At 41.8% G+C, this 24,499-nt stretch overlaps 1 protein-coding gene across 4 annotated transcripts in view; it reads right to left on the bottom strand.

Annotated features, from left to right (window-relative positions):
* Positions 1 to 24,499, bottom strand: part of tecpr1a (tectonin beta-propeller repeat containing 1a) — a 107,432-nt gene that overhangs the window by 28,629 nt on the left and 54,304 nt on the right. For all 4 annotated transcript variants that reach the window (XR_010019350.1, XR_010019351.1, XM_063059369.1 and 1 more), the window contains exons 13-20: positions 17,492 to 17,641; positions 12,079 to 12,236; positions 10,817 to 10,944; positions 9,133 to 9,235; positions 6,790 to 6,883; positions 4,816 to 4,895; positions 3,705 to 3,761; positions 2,211 to 2,385 (exon numbers count right to left, since the gene is read on the bottom strand). Coding sequence is in view for 2 of the 4 variants with exons in the window: in XM_063059369.1 (XP_062915439.1) it covers positions 2,211 to 2,385; positions 3,705 to 3,761; positions 4,816 to 4,895; positions 6,790 to 6,883; positions 9,133 to 9,235; positions 10,817 to 10,944; positions 12,079 to 12,236; positions 17,492 to 17,641 (945 nt within the window). In the remaining 2 variants the exon portion in view is untranslated. The remainder of the gene's footprint in view (positions 1 to 2,210; positions 2,386 to 3,704; positions 3,762 to 4,815; positions 4,896 to 6,789; positions 6,884 to 9,132; positions 9,236 to 10,816; positions 10,945 to 12,078; positions 12,237 to 17,491; positions 17,642 to 24,499) is intronic.

Genomic DNA, 24,499 nt, shown 5'->3' with positions numbered 1-24,499 from the left:
GGAGGTACAGGAGCATCAGGACTTAGACTGCCAGACTGGGTAGCAGCTTCTTCCCTCATACTGTGACTAATAAATAACCTGCCGCCACCGAGGTCTTGTCACTAGGACAACGAGCTGTTTATTGTTTATCCGTGCTGCACAATACATGCATGTTCAATAATATTTTATTAACTTACAGTTTTTGTGTAATATTTTGTTTTACGTGCTGTGCATGATATATGTTTTGTGGGTACACTGTGGTCCCGAGGAACGTTGACAGTAAACATGAACTTGATATCTTAATTTGATGGTTATGTACTTTTTTAAAGAGATACTACACAGTAACAGGCCCTTCCAGCCCAACAAGCCCACACCGCCCAATTAAACCCATGTGACCAATTACCCTACTTATCTGTACATCTTCGAATGTGGGAAGAAACATTCTCTGCCCTGACTAATCGAGAACCTATCAAACTCCACTTTAAATATACCCAATGACTTGGCCTCCATGGCCTTCTGTGGCAATAAATTCCACAGATTCACCACCCTCTGACTAAAGAGATTCCTCCTCATCTCTGTTCTAAAGGGGTGTCTTTCGATTCTGAGCCCTCTGCTCCTAGACTCTCATCACATGGAAACATTATATCCACTCTATCTACGCCTTTCGAGTTGATCAGAAGCCAACTTTCCAAGCTTCTGGTCTTGGAGTTGAACCAGCTTTGTGTAGGCTTTACAATGAAAGATACAATGTCCTAAACAATAAGGTGCCCAAAACTACACACAATACTCCAAGTGTGGTCTCATGAGTGCCTTATAGAATCTCAACATCACATCCCTGCTCTTATATTCTAGACCTCTAGAAATGAATGCCAGCATTGCATTCACCTTCTGCACCATCAACTCAACCTGGAGGTTAACCTTTAGGGTATCCTGCACAAGGATTCCCAAGTCCCTTTGCATCTCTGCATTTTGAATTCTCTCCCCATCTAAATAATGGTCTGCCCATTTACTTCTTCCACCCAAGTGCCTGGTCTTACACTTCCCAACATTGTATTTCATTTGCTGCTTTTTTGCCTATTCCCTAAACTATCTAAGTCTCTCTGTTTCCTCAACACTACTCGCTCCTCCACCTATCTTTGTATCATTAGCAAATTTAGCCACAAATCCATTAATCCCATAGTTCAAATCATTGACATACATGGTAAAAAGAAGCGGTCCCAACACTGACCCCTGTGGAACTCCATTGGTAACCGGCAGCTAGCTAGAATAGGATCCCTTTATTCCCACTCTCAGTTTTCTGCTGATCAGCCAATGCTCCACCCATGCTAGTAACTTCTCTGTAATTTCATGGGCTCCTCGTCAAAGGCCTGCTGAAAATCCAAGTACATCACATCACATCTACTGCATCTCCTTTGTCTTCCCCGCTTGTAATTTCCTCAAAAAATTGCAGTAGGTTAGTCAAGCAGGATTTTCTTTTCAGGAAACCATGCTGGCTTTGGCCTATCTTGTCATGTGCCTCCAGGTACCCCGTAATCTCATTCGTAACAATCAATTCCAACAACTTCTCAACCACTGATGTCAGGCTAACAGCTCTATAGTTTCCTTTCTGCTGCCTCCCACCTTTCTTAAATAGCAGAGTAACATTTGCAATTTTCCAGTCACCTGGTACAATGTCAGAATCTATCGATTCTTGAAAGATCATTGTTAATGCCTCCACAATCTCTCCAGCTACTTCCTTCAGAACCCAAGGGTGCATTCCATCAGGTCCAGGAGATTTATCCACCCTCAAACCATTAAGCTTCCTGAGCACCTTCTCAGTTGTAATTTTCACTGCACATACTTCACTTTCCTGACACTCTTCAATGTCCAGTATACTGCAGATGTCTTCCACTGTAAAGACTCATGCAAAATACGCGTTCAGTTCCTCTGACATCTCTGTGACTGTCATTACAATATCTCCAGTGTCATTTTCTATTGGTCCTATATCTACCCTCAACTCTCTTTTACCTTTTAAATACTTAAAAAAGCTTTTAATCTTCAGGCTCCTGTACCTCCTTCCTTGATGATAGTGATGAAGAGACAGCACACCCTGGGTGAAGGGGTCCTTAACGATGGATGCTGCCTACAGGAGGCATCATTACTTACTGCTCCATACTTCAATTATTCCAATGAGGTTTACTATCACACACCAGAGATCTGCTTGAAGCATGCATCAAAATGTGCCTCCTTACCATTGCATTTTCCTTTGTTACTCCCATCCTACACAGGACATCCCCTTTGCTGCTAATGGCCCATAGGGCCACTTGGTCATTGGCACTCTGACTCACAGAGGGAATCAGTGAGAGGTCCCGCAGAGCGATAGGTGCAACTTCGAACCATGGACCCGTTGTAACAGTTTTACACTTCCTAAAGAATTGAAGAATAAAATTACAGTTAGCCATCTCAAGTAAAGAAACTAAAGTCTGGCTAGAACAGGCAGAAAGTTGTTATTTTCTTCCCTCCCTACACCCTCGTTTTATCTTGAACATTATTGCAATCAAAATATTTTGACTATAGGTCATCAGACAGAAATACCTAATGTACCTCTCCATAAATGCTCTCTGACTTGTTCAGTATTTACATCATTATTAATAAAGAACAGAGTAAATTTATTATCAAACTATCTGCAGTATAAACTGAGTGGCCACTTTATTAGGTACACCTGTAAATAAAATATCTAATCAGCAAATCATATGGTAGCAACTCAATGCATAAAAGCATGCAGACATGGTCAAGAGGCTCAGTTGTTGTTCAGACCAAACATCAGAATGGGGAAGAAATGTGACCCAAGTGACTTTGACCGTGGAATAATTGTTGGTGCCGGACACGGTGGTTTGAGTAAATCAGAAACTGTGGATCTCCTGGGATTTTCATGCACAACAGTCTCTACAGTTTATAGAGAATGGTATGAAAAACAAAAAACTTCCAGTGAGCAACAGTTCTGTGGGTGAAAATGCTCTGTTGATGAGAGGTCAGAAGAGAATGGCCAGACTTAGTTCAAGCTGACAGTAACTCAAATAGCCATGCGTTACAATAGCGGTGTGCAGAAGAGCATCTCTGAACATACAACACGTCAAATTTTGAATTGTATGGATTACAGCAGCAGAAGACCAGACTGGGTTCCGCTCATAGAACATAGAATAGTACAGCACATTACAGGCCCTTCGGCCCACAATGTTGTGCCGACCCTCAAACCCTGCCTCCCATATAACCCCCCACCTTAAATTCCTCCATATACCTGTCTAGTCGTCTCTTAAACTTCACTAGTGTATCCGCCTCCACCACTGACTCAGGCAGTGCATTCTACGCACCAACCACTCTCTGAGTGAAAAACCTTCCTCTAATATCCCCCTTGAACTTCCCACCCCTTACCTTAAAGCCATGTCCTCTTGTATTGAGCAGTGGTGCCCTGGGGAAGAGGTGTTGGCTGTCCACTCTATCTATTTCTCTTATTATCTTGTACACCTCTATCATGTCTCCTCTCATCCTCCTTCTCTCCAAAGAGTAAAGCCTTAGCTCCCTTAATCTCCTGTACCTAATAAAGTGGCCACTGAGTGTATGGCACCATATACTACCCTGAGATTCATTTTCTTGTAGGCATTTACAATAGAACAATTAAATACAATAGAATCAGTGAAAACTCAACACAAAGACTGACAAGTAACACTTCCAGTTTCAGTCTTTACCTTGCCCATCGCCTCCGCCGCACAAAATCTTTCATTGTCTTGTACCCATGGTAGGACCTGAAACAGGCAATAATTGTTGGCATGACATGTATATAGATGAGCATACACACGCTGCTGGTACAAAATGAATTAGAGGCCGTATCCAAAATGCTTACAGACGGAAGCTAAGTGTATGTTGTTTTAAAAAAGAAAATTCAATAATATATTTGGACATACATTTCAGAAAGTATTTGATAAAGGGAGCATAGCAGTTAGCGCAATCAGCTATAAGACTGGGGCTCAATTCCTGCCGCTGTCTGTAAGGAGCTTGTACATTCTCCCTGTAACTGCTAAGTTTCCTCCAGTTTCATCCTACAATCCAAAAAAGATGTACGGTTAGGATTACTGAGTTGTGGGCATACTATGTTGGCACTGGAAGCATGGCGACACCTGTGGACTGCCCAGCACAATCCTTGCTGATTTAATTTGACACAAACAACATTTCACTTTATGTGTTAAGGTACATGGGACAAGTAAAGCTCCTCTTTACCTTTATTTTAACATTGTGAGATCAAAAAGTTGTTGCCTGTATTTATCTACATGTGTTCTCCAAGATGAATTACTAACATCTGGTACCACCACTTAAAGAGGTAACTGAATAATCAATCAAATAAAAACATGATCAAAGTAGTGAAGAGGATCCCCAATTCAACGGAGGCTGAGGGATTTGGAAGAAAATCCCCAAAACTTGGCATCTTGCTGGCTGAAGACCTGAGAGGATGAACCTGAGGAGCACCAGAAATCATTCAGCTGAATGACTGGTGGGCATTACAAAAATCAAAGAGGGAAAGCATGAGGAGGGATTTGAAAACAGGGATGAGAATTCTTCCTTAACAAGGTGACAACTTCAATCAATAAGCACACTGGAAATTATCCAAACAGTCAACCAAGGCAGATAACTGACAAACGGAGATGGTCAGATTAAACTTGATTTCCAATAATTACATTAAAACTCTGAAAAGGGGAGTCTTACTGTACAGTAACAGTTGGTACCTCATAAGTTTAAAATAAAAACCAACAGTCGGGTTAATAAATGAAAGAAGTGGTTTAATTCCGGTAATTGATAACTTACGCCGGGAAGTCGGCTGCAAACTGCCATCCATTCCGATCAGTCCCACCAGGTGCATTGAAATCAATATACCAATCAGATACCTGGCAAAGAGGTAACAAACAAAAGGTTTCTGCATGGCTTCAGAGAAATATCAGGACAAAGACGTGAGAACAATACTCCTGTACCTTGAAATACCAGTAACTCTAGAGTCCATCAACACTGTACAATCATTGCTCTGAGCTATCCTTGAGAGATGACATTTAAACTTTTTGAACAGGAATACAGTAGCTCCAAGACACGCCTTCACCTTACTGCTGTATTGTTTTCTTGTTCTCTGCTGCCACCATCTGCCATCTGTGGGAATTACAGAGTAATTATAAATAAAACCAAACAAAGGGATGGGGAGGGGTTGGGTGTTACTGTTTAGTTCCAGTCAGTGTCACCCTTGTAGCAGAATTACAAACTGGAGAGACGTGAGACTGCTGATGCTGAAATCTGGAGCAACAAACTACCTGCTGGAGAAACTCAAAAGCATCTGTGAAAGGGAAAGGATTTGTCAAACATTTCAGGTCAAAACCCTGTGTCACGATTGCCATGGCAGGAACTCTGAGACGTCTATCTCACCAAAAGGTACGGAGTGGACAGACTGTAACATCAATAACATGCAAACCTGGCTCAAAGGGGAGTCCCAGACACAGTCAATGATGGAATGTAAAAATTCATGGCAAGAGCAGGTTAAAAACGTTAAGGCAATTTATGTTTTTCTTTTAACTTAAAGCAGAACATGAAAACAGAAGAGCTGGTCTTTTCAGAGGGAGGCGATGCAAATGCTCCTGTCTACATCAACTGTATTGAGGTTGAGAGAGTTGAGAGCTTTAAGTTCCTTGGTGTGAACATCACCAATAGACTGTTTTGGTCCAACTACGCTGATGTCACAGACAAGTAAGCTCACCAGGCCTCTAGTTCCTCAGGAGGCTAAAGAAATTCAGCATGTCCCCATTGACTCTTACCAATTTTTACACGATGCACCATAAAAAGCATTCGGTCTGGATGCGTTACAGCTTGGTATGGCAACTACTCTGGACGTGACTGCAAGAAACTGCAGAGTCGAGGACACAGCTCAGCACATCACAAGAACCATACTCCCCTCTATGGACTCTGTCTACACTTCTCGCTGTCTCAGTAAAACAGCCAGCAAAATCAAAGACACCACCCACTCCATTCTCTGTTCTTCCCCTTCCCACTTGGCAGAAGATACAAAAGCCTGAAAACATGTACCACCAGTTTCAAGGACAGCTTCTACCCCACTGTTATTAGACTCTTGATCAGACCTCTTGTAAGAAAGATATACTCTTGACCTCACGATCGACCTTATTATGATTTTGCACTTTATCGTTTACCTGGACTGCACTTTCTCTGTAGCTTCTCCATTTTATTCTGTGTTGTTATTGTTTTGCCTTGTTCTAGTTCAATGCACTGGTGTAATGATCTGATCCGTATGAACAGTATGTAAGTCAAGCTTACGTACTGTGTCTTGGTACATGAGACAATAATAAACCAATATCAGCACTTCTCATCATATAAATCATATAACAGGCACGGTACGGTAGAAGTTAACATCTGACACAGAAAACAATTAAATTTATTTTATTTATTTGGAGATACAGGTGGAACAGGCCGTTCTGGCCCTTCAAGCTAACCGATTTAACCCCACCTGATCACAAGGTAATTTACACCGACCAATTAATCTACTAACGGGCTCATTTTTGGACCGCGGGTGGAAACCAGAGGACCTTGGAAATTCCACAAGGAGGACAGACAGACTTCTCACAGATGACGTTGGGATTGAACTCCAAACTCCGATGCCCCGAGCTGTAATACTGTTGCGCTAACCGCTACACTACTGTGGCCCCGATTTAGGTTTCCAAGTCAATGCTTCATGGTACTTGATTTTGCATTGGAGTATACTTTAACAGGGTATTGAGGCAATCTTACCCATGTCCATTGTGAAGGAGGCTTTGTGTGTGCCTTGGTGCATTCCTGGAGACCTGATGCATCGCTCCACATGTACCTATCAGTTGGCAGACCCCTGAAAAAGAAAAACACTTTGACCACGGCTGATCTGACATTACGTAAGCAGGCTCCCCATGGCTGCTTCATAAAGTTTCCCTCAATAATAAGTATACTGTTTTGGACACTGTTGTAGGGGATGACCTCCCGGGGGAATGAATGCCACAGAGACCAGGTTACTGGTACTGATCATGGGTCCGTGGTGCAGAGGGGAAAAGGGAGAAGAGGGGAGCAGTAATGATTGGGAACTCAGTAGTCAGAGGAACAGACAGGAGATTCTGTGAACGTGAACAGGACACCTGGATGGTATGCTGCCTTCCTGGTGCCAGAGGTCAGGGATGTCTCACATTTCGTCCACAGCATTTTGGAGGGGGAGGGAGAGTAGCCAGATGTCTTGGTACATATTGGTACCAACGATTTAGGAAGGAAAAGCAAAGAGGTCCTGAAGACAGAATTTAGAGAGCGAGGTAGAAAGCTGAGAAACAGGACCTCCAGAGTAGTAATTTCGGATTGCCTGTGCCACGCGCCAGTGAGGGTAGAAACAGGATGATTTAGCAGATAAATGCATGGCTGAAAAGCTGGTGCAGAGGGCTGAGCTTCAGGTTCTTGGATCATTGGGACTCTTCTGGGGCAGGTACGACTTTTACAAAAGTGACGGGGTGCACCTGAACCCGAGGGGGACCAATATTCTCATGGGCAGGTTTGTTAGAGCTGTAAGGGAGGGTTTAAACTAATTTGGTGGGGGGATGGGAACTGGAGTGAAGGGACTCAGAATAGGGTGGATGGTAAAAAATAAAAGATAGCATGCAGTCAGACTGTCAAGAAGGGCAGGCGGATGACAGGACAAAATAGCAGCCAGCAGGGTGAGTATCAGTGCATTAGGGATGCAGAATCGAAAAGGGTTGCAGTACTCAAAGTGTTATATCTCAATGCACAGAGTATAAGAAATAGGATAGATGACCTTGATGCACTTTTACAGATTGTCGGGTCTGATGTTGTGGCCATCACTGAATCATGGCTGAAGGATGGTTGTAGCTGGGGCTGAACGTCCAAGGTTACACATTGTATCAGAGGGAAAGGAAGGTAGGCAGAGGGGGTGATGTGGCTCTGCTGATAAAGAATGGCATCAAATCATGAAAAGATGTCTCATAGGATTGGAAGATGTTGAATCCTTGTGGGTTGAGTTAAAAAACTGCAAGGGTAAAAGGGCCCTGATGACAGTTATTACAGGCCTCTGAACAGTAGCTGGGATGTGGACTACAGATTACAATGGGAAATAGAAAAGGCATGCCAAAAGGGCAATACAGTCGACCTTCACTAATCTGACTATCTGTAATCTGGTTCCTTCGATAATCCGGCACTGGTGCTTAATGTGATCCTTCTGTAATTCGGCATTTTCACTAATCCGGCACTCCTCAGGTCCCAATGGTCCCAGTGAAGGTCGACCTGTATTATGATAGTCATGGGAGATTTTAACATGCAGAGAGATTGGGAAAATCGGGTTGGCAATGAATCTCTAGAGAGTGAATTTGTTGAATGCCTATGAAATGGCTTTTTAAAGCAGTTTGTCATTGACCCTACTGGGGGATCAGCCGTACTGGATTGAGTATTATGTAATGAACCGAAGGTGACTAGGGAGCTTAAGGTAAAGGAAATCCTAGGAGACAGTAATCACAATATGACTGAGTTCAACTTGAAATCTGACAGAGAAAGTAAAGTCTGACACAGAAATATTTCAGTGGCGTAAAGGAAGTTACAGTGGTATGAGAGGAGCTGGCCAAAGTAAATTGGAAGGGGACGCTGGCGGGGATGACAGCAGAGCAGCAATGACTTGTGTTTCTGGGAAAGATAAGGAAAGTACAGGATAGATGTATTCCAAAGAAAAAAAAATACTCAAATGGCAAAATAGTACAACCAAGGTTGACAAGGCAAGTCAAAGCTAATGTAAAAGCAAAAGAGAGGGCATAGAACAGAGCAAAAATCAACAGGAAGATAATCCCATCGACCTGCACCTGGACTATAGCCCTTCATACCCGTCCCTATCAAATTTCTTTTAAGTATTGAAATCAAACCCACATCCACCACTTCATTGCATTTACATACTCTGGGAACTATTTTGCAAAATAAATTCTAGACCTTTGCACTAGATCCTCTGGATTATAAGCCTATCATGTAACCAGCTTTCTACGAACTTTGTACTATTCCTGTAGTAATAAATCCCATGCAGAATTCAGAACAATAATTTACTGCCCATATATTGTTTCGCACCTACTACTGTATCCGGTGAGAGGATTCCAACGCTGGTTTTCATAAATATAAACACACATTACATCTGACTGAGTATAAATATTATCTGCACTGCTGGCCAGTCCTATAAAATAAAAACAGAAAATACAAATTATAAAACATCAGCTAAAAAAAATCCTTCATATGCTCACTAAGACGGCATAAATTTTTTCATACAGAGTGTCGACCGTTAAACAGAAAAGCCTACAAACAGTAGCCCTCCCCACCAATGAGCACATCTACATGGCGTGCTGCTGTAGGAAAGCAGCATCTATCATCGGGAACCCCTAACACCCAGAACACGCTCTCTTCTCGCTGCTGCCATCAAGAGGGTGGTACAGGAGTCTTAGGATCCACACTACCAGTTTTAGAAACAGTTTCAACCATCAGGTTCTTGAACTAGAGAGGTTAACTTCACTCACCCCATCACTGAACTGTTCCCACAACCTATGGACTCACTTTCAAGGATTCTTCATCTTATGTTCTCAATATTTATTGCTTATTTATTTATTATTATTATTTTAAACCATAAGACCACAACATATGGAAGCAGAATTTGACCATTTGGCCCATTTCATCTGCTCTGCCATTTCATCATGGCTGATCCAATTTTCCTCTCAGTCAATTCTCCAGTCTTTTCCCCATATTCCTTCATGCCCTGACCAATCAAGAATGTATCAACCTCTGCCTTAAATATACAGTACATAAAGACCTGGCCTCCACAGCTGCCAGTAGCAAAGAATTCCACAGATTTTATTTGTTTGTTTTTTGTTTCTTTGGATTCACTGTGAATGCTGCAAAAATTTGAACCTCAGGATTGTATATAGTGAGATACATGTAATTTGATAATAAATTTATATTGAACTTTGAGCTGCCAGAGGAAGTGGTTGAAGCGGGTACAGTAACAACATTCGAAAGACATTTGTACAAGTACATGAATAGGAGGGGGTTTAAAGGGTTAATCACCAAATGTAGGCAAATGGAACTACTCTGGTGACCATCAGGGTCAGAATGGATAAGTTGGGCTGAAGGGTCTGTTTTAGTCCTATATTACTCTGTGCCTCTATAAATGATTTTTGAAGAAATGAGACAGCAACAATTATCTCTCACAGTATTGCCGGGCATTAATAAGCTTCTGATGTTTGCACAATAGTGATCAAGTTAATTGCAATAATATTTCTTGTTAATAGGTAAATACATTTTCATTCAACATTTTTTAAAAGGTTCTTTAATGTAGCAAAGGCCACAAAGTTCTTTATGAAAACACTGGATACAAAAAGTGACACCAAAATAGAGAAGGAGGCAATAAGCCATGTAACCAAGTTCTTGGCATATAAGACCAAAAGATGTAAGGACAGAATTAGGCCATTCACCCCTCACCTAGTTTGCTCCGCTATTCAATCATGGCTGATTTATTATCCCCCTTAACCCCATTCTTCTGCCTTCTCCCTGTAACTTGTGACACCCTGACTAATTGAGAAGCTATCAAACTCCGCTTTAAATATATCCAATTGCTTGGCTGCCACAACTGTCTGTGGGAATGAATTCCATAGATTCACCACTCTGGGCTAAAGAGGTGCCAAGTTCTGGTAGGTCAATCATCAGGTGAAAGGGAGCTGCATCTACAAATGAAATAAATTGACATACAGGTAAAGAAAAGACTCACCTTGAAAGAAGCCACCTCCATAGCCTCCGGTATAGACCCAGGCAGTATGATCATAGCCAATGCCCCACACAATTCCTTGACTGTTGCACTCAACCAAGCGGAGATGTCCTCCAATTTGACGCCAGTACCTGCAGGAAACAACTGCATAATCATGAAATTGTGATGCACAGGAGGTCATCACAGTTATTAACTTTAACTGTTGGTTCTTTGAAAGATCTACCCAAATAGCTTCACACTCCTCCCACCTTGTGCCACTTCTGCCTCCAACTATTATTCACCCACCACAACTTTCCAACTCCAACACCCTGCTCACCCATCCCGTCCCCCCAGCTATCTGTCATCATACATCTCTCCTCAATCCACCAATCACCTCAGAATCCTTTCTCGCCACTCCCCTTCTTCTCTTTGTACCAGCCACCTCGTCTGTTTGCTCTCGTTCACAATGCAGGGTTTGGATCTGAAATGTCAGCAATTCCTTTCCTCCCACAAATGGTGCTCAACCTGCTTTCTTCCAACAGATTGTTTGTTGATCTAGAGTTCGGTGTCTGCAGTCTCATGAGCCTTTTGTGTACCCAATTACTTTACTCCCTAGGCTCTTCAGTCAAAGTTCAGAGTAAATTTATTATCAAAGTACATATATGTCACCATATAAAACCCCGAGATTCATTTTCTTGTGGGCATACTCAATAAATCTATAAAATAATAATCATAACAGAATCAATGAAAGAGCACCCAAGAGTGCAGAAAATAAACTGCAAATACAAAAAGAAAGAAATAATAATAAATAAATAAATAAAGAATAAATAGTGAGAACATGAGATGAAGAGAGTGAATCCATTGGTTGTGGGAACTTTTCAATGATGAGGCAAGTGAAGTTGAGTGAAGTTATTTCCTTTGGTTCAAGAGCCTGATGGTTGAGGGGTAATAACTGTTCCTAAAACTGGTGGTGTGAGTCCTGAGGCTCCTGTACCTTCTTCCTGAAGAAACATGAAACATGGATAATTGTAGCTTATATCTGTTCTTCAAAGGAGACCAAAACTGTACACTATATTCCCTGTATGGTCATAATAAAGACTAGTTGAGTTATAACAAGACTAAGAAGGTACAGCAAGCAATTGGAAAGGCAAGTGGAATGTTGAGCTTTAAAATAAGAGCAAATGAGTACAAAAATAAAGAAGTCTTTCACCAAAAAAAGGGCAGACCCTGTATTGCTGATCATATCTGGAAACCCTGAAGAGATGAGCTGTGGCATAAAGACTTACAATTGATCACTTGGCATAGGATGTGACGCTGCTTCCAGATTTGGGCTTGGCTCACTGACAAAGACATCACCTTTGCAGGTGACGGACCAAAGGGCCTGATGGGACGGGGGTCCCTGGATTCCCCTACTGTCACAGCATGCTAGACTCAAGACAGCAAGCTGTAAAAGAACACACAGTAGCAGGTTACAAAATAAAGCACATAACATCCTACCAACACCACATCCACATTAGACACTTCTCTTCACAGCCCCTAAGCATCCTTCATTCACTGTCACTTTACATCTACACTCTACACCTCATACCTACACTATCACACTCCTTTCCACAGTCCCTCACCAACCCCTTCATCCTCCCAGTCACTGTCACTTTACACATACACTCCACACCTCATACCTACACTAACACGCTCCTTTCCACAGTTCCTCACCAACCCCTTCATCCTCCCAGTCACTGTTACTTTACACTTACACTCCACACCTCACACTGACACACTGCCCTCCACAGTCCCTCACCACCTCCTTTCAACCCCACGTTCACTGTCACTTTACACTGACACTCCACACCTCATACCTACACCGACACAGTCACTGTCCTACTGTGTTTCCATAAGCCCTGCTGCTATCTAGAAGAGTTCCTCTTGCTAAGAGTCACTTTGTCACTTTTTTCACTCCCTGTCAGAGTCACCTTATGTTCAGATAGTCCTGCACCTAGCGCAGGGGTTCCCAACCTGGTGTCCACGGAGCCCCTGCTTAATGGTATCGATCAATGACATAAAAAAGGCTGAGAACCCCTGACAGTGTCACTTTATGTACAAACCATCAGTCTGTATATAAGCTAATCTTACATATGGTTACACACAGTTACTTGCACCATGTTTTTTTTATAGGATTGCTTTTACATCTACTTATTTTTTATGGCATTCTTTATGCTTGTGTTTTTATTATGCTGCATCAGATCCAGAATAATTTTATTCTCTTTTACACTCATGCACTGAAAATAGAAAAACAAAAACCTTGAATCTTGATCGTGAATATAAAACAAGCAATAGCCACAAGAGGGATTAAACTTTGCCTGCTGCTGTCTTGTAACTCACTTGACAATAACTACAACTTGTACCAATAGAAATTCTTTCAACACAGTAAAAATGTACCAAGGAAATTCATTCAAGATTCAAGATTGTTTCATATAATTTCCTGTACACAAGTGTAAAGGAGAACAAAATAATTGTTACTCCAGATCTGATGCAGTACCAAAAACACAATAAGATAAAGAACACATTGATACTTTAAAAAACACAATAAATATACAGTATCTCGAAAAAGTATTCAACCCCCAACCCTTTGTTGACATAAATGAGTATTACAACCAGGGATTTTGATCAATTTAACTGAGAAGTTTTATCTGTGATTCACAGTATCCTTTTCTTCACAGTGGAGTCCAAAAAATAGGGAAAATTGCAAAGCATGTAAAGCTAAAAATTCAAAAACTGAAATGTCAGCAGTAAAAGTATTCATCCCCCTTTGCTCAGTACTTAGCTGAACCACCTCTCGTAACTATTACAGCCAGTAGTCTTTTTGGATAAGTCTCTTTTAGCTTTGCATAACATGATGGAGCAAGGTTTGCCCATTCCTCCTTGTGAAGTTGCTCAAGCTGTGCCAGGTTAGTTAGGGAGCAGCAGTGGACAGTAATCTTGAGGTTTTGCCAGAGGTGCTTGATTGGTTAAGGTCAGGACTCTGTCTAGCCACTCAAGGACATCAATGTTCTTCATTTGAAGCCACTCTGTTGTACTCTGGTAGTATTATTTGGGCTGTTGTCCTGCTGAAAGACGAACTTCCTCCCCAGTTTAAGCTTTCCGGCAGAGGCTAACAAGTTTTTATCCAGGATATCCTGCCTGTACAGCCCACTAACCCAGGATTTCCAATCTGATGATCACTGGTCTTCATCCTCCACGCCTACTAACATGACCTCCAGGATTGTTGGCCTTCAACCACAGAGCACTTTGACTTGGACTCCTGCCTCTGACCTTTCTCTCTCATCGCTTCCCTTAACCCTAATCTGTCACCTAGTTCCCACGCGGTCTCCAAACCATCCCTACAAATCCAAAATAACAACCAAGTTTGAGCCACAACATTGGCAGATATCGCAGCTCGGCACCATCTTGACCAGATTGCTGACTCTCCTCCATAAACATTGCCTGACTTGCTAAGTTCCCCGAACATTTACATGTTGCTAAAGATCTATCCAGTCCCATTTTCAACATTCAGTGACTCAGCCTCCACTGCATTCTTGGAAAGCCGTTTCCAAAGATTCATCACCCTCTGGGTGAAAAATTAATCCTTCTCATCTCGTGACCCCCGATTCTAGACATCCCAGCTAAGGGAAAACATCAGCTCTGCATATACCCTATTAAGCCCCTTAAGAATCTTGTATGTTTTAACTGAACCAGCACTCAATGTTCTAAACTCAAAATCAGTCTGCTTAATGTTTTCTCATCTAGCGACCCTGCTGTCCCAGGAATAGAAATGGTGAATCCATAAGACAAAGGAGCAGAAGTAGGCCATTTGGCCCATCGAGTCTGCTCCACCATTTTATCATGAGCTGATCCATTTTATCCTATTTAGTCCCACTGCCCCGCCTTCTCACCATAACCTTTGATGCCCTGGCTACTCAGATACCTATCAATCTCTGCCTTAAATACACCCAATGACTTGGCCTCCACTGCTGCCCGTGGCAACAAATTCCATAGATTCACCACCCTCTGACTAAAAAAATTTCTTCACATTTCTGTTCTGAAAGGGCGCCCTTCAATCCTGAAGTCATGCCCTCTCGTACTAGACTCCCCCATCATGGGAAACAACTTTGCCACATCCACTCTGTCTATACCTTTTAACATTCGAAATGTTTCTATGAGGTCTCCCCTCATTCTTCTAAACTCCAAGGAATACAGCCCAAGAGCAGACAAACGTTCCTCATATGTTAACCCTCTCATTCCCGGAATCATTCTAGTGAATCTTCTCTGTACCCTCTTCAACGTCAGCACATCCTTTCTTAAATAAGGAGACCAAAACTGCCCACAGTGCTCCAAGTGCGGTCTTACCAGCGCCTTATAGAGCCTCAACATCACATCCCTGATCCTATACTCTATTCCTCTAGAAATGAATGCCAACATTGCATTCGCCTTCTTCACTACTGACTCAACCTGGAGGTTAACTTTAAGGGAATCCTGTACGAGGACTCCCAAGTCCCGTTGCATCTCAGAACTTTGAATTCTTTCTCCATTTAAATAATAGTCTGCCCTTTTATTTTTTCTGCCAAAGTGCATAACCATACACTTTCCAACATTGTACTTCATTTGCCACTTCTCTGCCCATTCTTCTAATCTATCCAAGTCTCTCTGCAGACTCTCCGTTTCCTCAGCACTACCGGCCCCTCCACCTATCTTCGTATCGTCAGCAAACTTAGCCACAAAGCCATCTATTTCATAATCCAAATTGTTGATGTACAATGTAAAAAGAAGCGGCCCCAACACTGATCCCTGTGGACACCACTGGTAACCAGCAGCCAATCAGAATAGGATCCCTTTATTCCCACTTTCTGTTTCCTGCCAATCAGCCAACGCTCTATCCACGTATGTAACTTTCCTGTAATCCCATGGGCTCTTATCTTGTTAAGTAGCCTCATGTGTGGCACCTTGTCAAAGGCCTTCTGAAAATCCAAATATACAACATCCACTGCATCTCCCTTGTCTAGCCTACTGGTAATTTCCTCAAAAAATTGTAATAGGTTTGTCAGGCAGGATTTTCCTTTAAGGAATCCATGCTGAGTTCTGCCTATCTTGTCATATGCCTCCAGGTACTCTGTAACCTCATCCTTGACAATCAACTCCAACAACTTCCCAACCACCGACGTCAAGCTAACAGGTCTATAATTTCCTTTTTGCTTCCTTGCCCCCTTCTTAAATAGCGGAGTGACATTTGCAATCTTCCAGTCTTCCGGAACCATGCCAGAATCTATCGACTTTTGAAAGATCATCGCTAATGCCTCCGCAATCTCCACAGCTACTTCCTTCAGAACACAAGGGTGCATTCCATCTGGTCCAGGAGATTTATTGACCTTTAGCCTATTCAGCTTCCTGAGTACTTTCTCTGTCGTAATTGTGACTGCGCACACTTCTCTTCCCTGCCACCCTTGAGTGTCCGGTATCCTGCTGTCTTCCTCAGTGAAGACTGATGCAAAATACTTGTTCAGTTCCTCTGCCATCTCCTCATCTCCCATTACAATTTCTCCAGTATCATTTTCTATCCGTCCTATATCTACTCTCACCTGTCTTTTACTCTTTATATACTTGAAAAAGCTTTTAGTATCCTCTTTGATATTATTTGCTAGTTTCCTTTCATAGTTAATCTTTTCTCTCTTAATGACCTTCTTGGTTTCCTTTTGTAAGGTTTTAAAAACTTCCCAATCCTCTGTCTTCCCACTAATTTTTGCTTCCTTGTATGCCCTCTCCTTTGCTTTAACTTTGGCTTTGACTTCTCGTCAACCATGGTTGCATCCTTTTTCCACTCGAAAATTTCTTCTTTTTTGGAATATACCTGTCTTGCACATTCCTCATTTCTCGCATAAACTCCAGCCACTGCTGCCATCCAGTCAACTTTGACCGGTTCCTCTCTCATGCCACTGTAATTTCTTTTACTCCACTGAAACACCAACACATCAGATTTCAGCTTCTCTTTCTGCACTCCTTCTGTGATTGGATAGGTGATTTTAGAGAGCTATGGGTCAAAAGGAGACAGACAGGACTACCTCACTACAATACAGTCAGCACGGATTAGTTGGACTGAAGGGCCATGCAGTACGACTCTTTGACTAATAAGGATTTGTGCTCAGACTAATTTACTGCAAACTCTTACTGCAGAATGCATCTTCATGGACTGGATCTGGCATTACAAACTTCATCCTGACACTCCTCATACAACACCAAGGGAGTGCAACATTGTAAATGGGGCAGCACTGCAGGAAAACTGGAGATGTTGTACTTTTGGATAATATGTTAAACCATAACCCCTCCTATTCCCAGTTTCTGGAGTGTTAGATATGGAACACTGCCACAGAAATGTGGAGGCAATATTTCCCCAGTGACTTGCCCAACATTTATAGTCATTCTTAAATATGAACAGGTTAGTTATCACATTTGGAAATCTTGCTTTGTGCAAATTTTCTGGCGTGTTTCTCTTCAGAAGTTCAAATTGAGTTTCCTGGGTTGTAAAGGGCTTTGGGATATCTTGAAATTGTGATGCAAGTTTTTTTTTCCTTACAACCAGCACAGATAGTTTTTATTCTGTCTTTGTATAGCTCCCTTTACACAACATCCCACCATTTGTAATCCTGGTTCACTGATCTGTCATTCACTTACCCAGTCATACATTTCTTGCTCAGTAACCATTGCCAATCTGATTGGCCATCTCTGTTTTGTCCGTTCTGGAGTGTAAATTGCAAAGGAGTGTTTTGCTTCATTGGCAATCGGGACTAAAATTGTAACTTCATTTAGGAATAAGTGAAGGTACTGTAAAATTCAAGGAAAAGGAAAGTCAGCCAACATACATAACTAACTGAACAAATATCTGCAAATATATCTAAGCTGTTATTGTGCAAAGATTGATTACTGCAGTGTCCAGGAATAGAAATGGTGTTCAGTTGCACATTGCTCAGGTAACTGGACTAGCAACCAGAGTTTTGCACAGTTGAGACAAAGAAAGATTAGCTTTATTTGTCACATATACATCGAAACACACAATAAAATTTGTCGTTTTATGTCAGCAACTAACACAGTCTGAATATGTGCTGGGGACAGCCTACAAATGATACCCTGCTTCAGGTGCCAATAAAGCATGGCCACACTTTACTAACCCATATATCTTTGACTGTCGGAGGAAACTAGAGCATCCAGAGGAAAGCTGGTCATGGAGAGAATGTACAAACTCTTACAGATAGTGGCAGGAATTGAAACCCAGTAGCTGGTACTCTAAAGTGTACGCTAACCACTATGTTACTGTGGTCATACTGTTGCTAAGTTGTAGTGATTAGGATTTTGCTGGTTGGTTCAAGAACCAAATGGTTTAAAGTATGTAGCTCTTGGTGGTTTGAGACTTCAGGCTTCTGAACCTCCTGCCCAATTGTCACTGAGAGAAGATGGCATAGCCCAGATGGTTGGAATCTTTGATGATAGATGCTTAATGTATGTTTTTCTTGTGAATACTCTTTACATGATGCCATATGCCTGTGGATGTTGCCGCAAGTAAGTTTTTCATTGTACCTGTGCAATACATGTACCTGTACATATAGAGTCATCGAGACGTACAGGACAGATACAGGCCCTTTGGCCCATGTAGTCCATGCCAAAGTCATTTAAACTGCCTACTCCCATCGACCTCCACTGGGACCATAGCCCTCCATATCCCTCCCATCCATGTACCTATCCAAGCTTCTCTTAAACATTGAAATCGAGCTCACATGCATCACCTGTGCTGGCAGCTCATTTCACACTCTCACAACCCTCTGAGTGAAGAAGCTTCCCCTCATGTTCCCCTTAAACTTCTCACTTTTCACCCTTAACCCATGAACTCTGGTTGTAGTCCTACCCAACCTCAGTGGATAAGGCCTGTTTGCATTTACCCCATCTATACCCCTCATAATTTTGTATACCTCCATCAAATCTCCTCTCAATCTTCTATGTTCTGAAGAATACAGTCCTAACCTATTCAATCTTTCCTTTTAATTCAGGTCCTCCAGACCCAGCATATCCTTGCAAATTTTCTCTGTACTCTTTCAATCTTGTTTACATTTTTCCTGTAGATAGATAACCAAAACTGCACACAATACTCCAAATTAGGCCTCACCAATATCTTATACAACTTCAACATAACATCCAATCTTCTGCATTCAATATTTTGATTTATGAAAGCCAATGTGCCAAAAACTTTCTTTACAACCCTATCTACCTGTGACACCACTTTCAACAAATTGTGGACCTGTATTCCCTGAACCCTTTGTTCTACCACACTCATCGATGCACTGCCGTTCACTGTGCAAGACCTACCCTGGTTGGTCCTACCAAAGCGTAAAACCTTGCACTTGTCTTCATTAAGTTCCATCTGCCATTTTTCAGTCCATTTTTCCAGCTGATGCAGATCCCCCGCAAGCCATGATAGCCTTCCTCACTGTCCACTATACCCCCAATCTTGGTGTCATCCACAAATTTACCGATCCAGTTAACCATATTATCATCCAGATCATTGATATAGATGACAAAGAACAAAGGACCCAGCAGTGATCCATGTGGCACTCCACTAGTCACAGGCCGTCCCTCAGAGAGGCAACCCTCTACTACCACTCACAGCTTCTTCCACAAAGCCAATGTCTAATCCAGTTTACTACCTCATCCTGAATGCCAAGTGACAGTAAATTTGACTTTGACAAGATAAATAATCACTCCTTAAATAAAAGGCTACATAAACTAAAAAACATGTTTCACTACTGAGAACCTACGAGGGAGCCCTTCACAAATGTTGCACTACCTGGCATGAAGTTACAATCCAGACAGTACATACACTCTTTCTGTGAAAGCAAGCCATTATTAAAACAGAAACCAGTGAAAATACTCAGCAGGTTAGAAAAGAGAGGGAAAAAGAATTAATGCTTCAAGTTGATGATTCCCCTTCATCAGCAAAATGTTTTCAGAACTTTGTTTATATTTCAGAATCTACATTTTTTAATTTTTCATTTTACATTACATTATTTTGGCCAAGAATGTGAGAAAAAAAACAAGTTATTGCTGATTTTTTGAAACATCACGTTTCAAATATATAGAGTGCTGCAATTCAGAATCTGTGGCCTGAATCTGGTCGTGGACTCTGATCGATGTCAATATGTTTCACTGGAAGTGGGAGACAGCACTGCATCCAAGTAGAAAAACTGAATGACCAACAGTCTACTTCATGACAGAGATGTGTCTCTGTTGAGCAAGCTAGCTCTATTTTATTGTAAAACAAAGCCTTTCTACATTGAGGCCTCTGCCAGTCAGGGTTGAACACGAATGTTGCGTCCTAGCTGTCTGACCAGTTACAATATAGAGAGCAAGCTATTGCCCACATAGCAAGCTCCCTCCCTCCAGGCATCTAATGAACCTAAAGGAACAGCAGAGACCACTACAGTTTGGGACCAACAGTATTGCAGGAGTTACCAGTCAGTATTGAACTCAATTTGGGACTGCCATAGGGATTTCAGCTCGGGGTTTGTTACTTGGAATTTACCACCATGAGTGGATGTAACCAGAAGGCAGTGAAGGTTTGAAATCAGTTTTCCTTCTCCTAGATGAGTTGGCAACCATGGCTAATGAGCCCCACCTGCCGAAGCAACTGGTTTTAAGGCGCCAATGACCTGCCTTTGCCCCTTCACCTGCCAGTAGAAATGGTTTTGCCAGGCTTAGTAGCTAAGCCACATATGAAGGCCAGGAGCTGGACATGGTTGTCAGAGGCTATGTATTTGAGGCGTAGGCTACTGGGAGCATTTAATAGGTAGTGGGAGCTCGTCCCCATTACCAGCCTGGATATAACTACCTTAAGGAACTAAAATCATAAAATCACAAATATGTACAAAGCCTTTGTACATATTAATGATTTTATGTCTTTGAAAGCCAGGGATATGAGAAATAAACATCCCCCTTTGCTTGAATCATGTCCAGCTATACTGTGAATGCAACACTTCAGAAACTTGAGCCTATAAATATTTAAACATCATTCCAACCAAAGCAGATTTCAATTTTGAACCTGGACCAAAATGAATAGCCCTTAAAAGAGGAACACACATAAAATGTTGGAGGAACTCAGCAAGTCAGGCAACATCTATGGAGATTAGATCTTGAAAGAATTTTTTTTAAAGAAGGGCCACAAAATTGAATGTGTAAACAAGGACAATTCCTGCTGAGATATTCATTTCATAATCAAATCGTTCAGAGTCAAACATTAGCACTGATAACTGATGGAGTGAGAAATGCACTTGATGTAAAGTTACAAAATAACTAAGTTTGGCATGATTCAACTTTGATCAATTAGTCAATTTCACCTCATACTCATAAATCAAAGATTCCTTGTTATTAACCAGGAACTTGTTAATAATCACATCAGCATTAACAAAAAACTTGGGATTTGTCAATATTTTTTCAATCTTCTTTTTGCCGAGATTCCATTATAATCAAATGAATATAATTGAAAAAAACTGTCATTAGCGATTTACAGATACATTTGATTTTATATCAAAATATGATGCCTTACAAAGACCGCATCCATCGTTAAGGACCACCACCACCCAGGAAGTGACATCTTCTCATCACTACCATCAGAGGAAGGTACAGGAGCCTGAAGATACACATCACAGCTTCTTCCTCTCTGTCATCAGATTTCTGAACAGACAATGAACCCATGAACATTATCTCTTTTTTGCTCTCTACTTTTGCTATATAAATTTCTTATTATAATATACAGTATATTTTATTTTGGGCAGCGGACTGGAAAAAACACACCTTCCCTCCCCTAGCCTACAGGTCACCCTTGGGTAAGATGTAGCACCTGCTTAACTCCCCCCTCCACCCCCCACAGCCAGGGTCACATGAAGCCATGGGAGCAGCTGGTACAGATCACAAGTCCTGGTTATGTGACCACTGACACCAGGCAATCTCTATAATCTCTGCAGGAAATTGATAATGGCTGGGGTCACCCATCTTGTAAAGACATTGCTCAGAAGCGGCAAACCACTTCTGTAGAAATATTTGCCATGAATAATCATGATCAAAGTCCATGATTGCCTATGTCATACGACATGGCACATAACGATGATGATGATATTTTATTTATTGTACTGTACTGCTGCCACAAAACAACAAATTTCACGATGTATGTCAAAGATAATAAACTTGATTCTGATTCCCAGATCATGAAATATTTAATGGATATTGTCTTACACAAGTTGTCTCCCTCCTTCCACCAGAAGTAATTTCATGCAATCCTGAAAATGCCACTCAATAAAAATCAAAATAAATGCACGAAAACAAATGTACCTGGATCCTGGACTTCCTGTCAGATCGTCGGCAGGTGGTAAGAGTGGGCTCCCTCACCTCTGCCCCTCTGACCCTCAACTCAGGTGCCCCTCAGGGCCATGTACTAACCTCTCTCCTTTACTGCCTGTATACCCATGACTGTGTAGCCACAGCTCCAATCTGCTAATTAAATTTGCTGATGACGCTACACTGATTGGCTTAATCTCAAATAAAAACGAGGCTGCCTACAGAGAAGTCATCACCCTGACACAATGGTGTCAAGAAAACAATCTCTCCCTTAATGTCGCAAAAACAAAGGAACTGGTTGTGGACTACAGCAGGAATGGAGACAGGCTAGCCCCTATTGACATCAACGGATCTGGGGTTGAGAGGGTGAACAGCTTTAAGCTCCTTGGCATACACATCACCGAGGATTTCAAGTGGTCAAAAACATAATGGCTGTGTGGTGAAAAAGGCACAAACAGCGCCTCTTTCACCTCAGACAGTTTAAGAAGTTTGGTATGGGCCCCTATAGAAAGTTCCTAAGAACTTTCTATAGGGGCACAATTGAGAGCAACTTGACTGGCTCGCTGCCTGGTATGGAACCTGTACTTCCTCAATCGCAGGACTCTGCAGAGAGTGCAGACAGCCCAGCGCATCTGTAGATGTGAACTTCATTCAGGACGTTTACAAAGACAGGTGTGTGAAAAGGGCCCGAAGGATCATTGGGGACCCAAGTCACCCCAACCACAAACTGTTCCAGCTGCTACCATCCAGAAAACGGTACCGCAGCATAAAAGCCGGGACCAGCAGGCTCCGGGACAGCTTCTTCCACCAGGCCATCAGACTGATTAATCCATGCTGACACAACTGTATTTCTGTGTTATATTGTTGTACATACTATTTATTTTAAATTACTATAAATTGCACATTACACATTTAGACGGATACGTAACATAAAGGTTTTTACTCCTCATGTATATGAAGGATGTAAGTAATAAAGTCAATTCAACTCGAATATTGAATTTATCTGTCAAAGTTAACAAAAATTCTGATAAAGCTGTAAACAACAAAATCTGTCAATGCTTAGCAGGTCAGGCAACGGGTGTGCAGAGAAGCTAAATTTGACTTGCACGGGGTGGCACGGTAGCGTAATTGTTAGCATAATGATTTACAGTGCCAGTGATCTGAGTTCAATTCCTGCTGCTACTTGTAAGGAGTTTGTATATTCTTTCTGTGACCATGCTGCTTTCCTTGGGTTCCCAGTTTCCTCCCACATTCCGAAGCAGCGTTCTCTATGATGAAATGTTAAGAAAATTCCAGATCCGCAGCAGCAAAGGCTTTTAGCATTTCGGTAACTACACAACTGCACACTTCCACACAGCCTAGAGGGAACAGTGTCCCAAAGGTTTATGGGTTAGGGTTAGTAAAGTTATGGGCATTCTATGTTGGTGCTGTAAGCATAACAACATCTGCAGGCTGCCTCCAGCATATCCTTGGGCACATTTCACAATTTGTTTTGATGTACATGAGATAAATAAAGAGAATCTTTACATATTTTTATTAAAAAGAGTCAAAATAATGCAGTACAGAATCAGGCCCTTCAGCCCAACTTGTCCATACTGACCATACTTTGTTCTCCACAGATTCTGCCTGACCAGGATATCTTACATAAACAATAACAACTTGAAACACACACTCACTGGCCTCTTTATTAGGTACAGGAGTGGATCCTGCTGTGGTCTTCTGCTGCTGTAGCCCATCCACTTCAAGGTTCAATATGTTGCTCATTCAGAGATGATCTTCTACACACCAGTGTTGTAACATGTGGTTATTTCAGTTACTGTCACCTTCCTGTCAGCTTGAACCAGTCTGGCCATTCTCCTCTGACATCTCTCATTAACAAGGCAATTTTGCCCACAGAACTGCCGCTCACTGGAAGCTTTTTGTTTCTCACACCATTTTCTATTAAGTCTAGAGACTGCTCTGCGTGAATATCCCAGGAAGTCAGCAGATTCTGAGATACTTAAAATAGCCTGTCCGGCAACAACAATCATTCCGCAGTCAAAGTAAAGTCACTTTTTTCATATTTCTTCCCCATTCTGATGTTTGGTCTGAATAATAACTGAACTTCTTGATCGTGTCTGCATGCTTTTATACATTGAGTTGCTGCCACATGACTGGCTGATTGTTTGCATTAATAAACAGGTGTACAGGTGGACCTAAAATGGCCACAGCCAGTATAGCAAGCTAATCCAATGTAATTCACAGGCATGGAATCAGATAATATTCGAAACACCACTGCAGGAAATGATATTACGGCAGATGACC

This window comes from Mobula hypostoma, chromosome 9 (genome assembly GCF_963921235.1).
Source record: "Mobula hypostoma chromosome 9, sMobHyp1.1, whole genome shotgun sequence".
NCBI classification, from domain to species: domain Eukaryota; kingdom Metazoa; phylum Chordata; class Chondrichthyes; order Myliobatiformes; family Myliobatidae; genus Mobula; species Mobula hypostoma.
The sequence above is the reverse complement of the archived record's forward strand: the minus strand, read 5'-3'. Positions and strand labels throughout refer to the sequence as shown.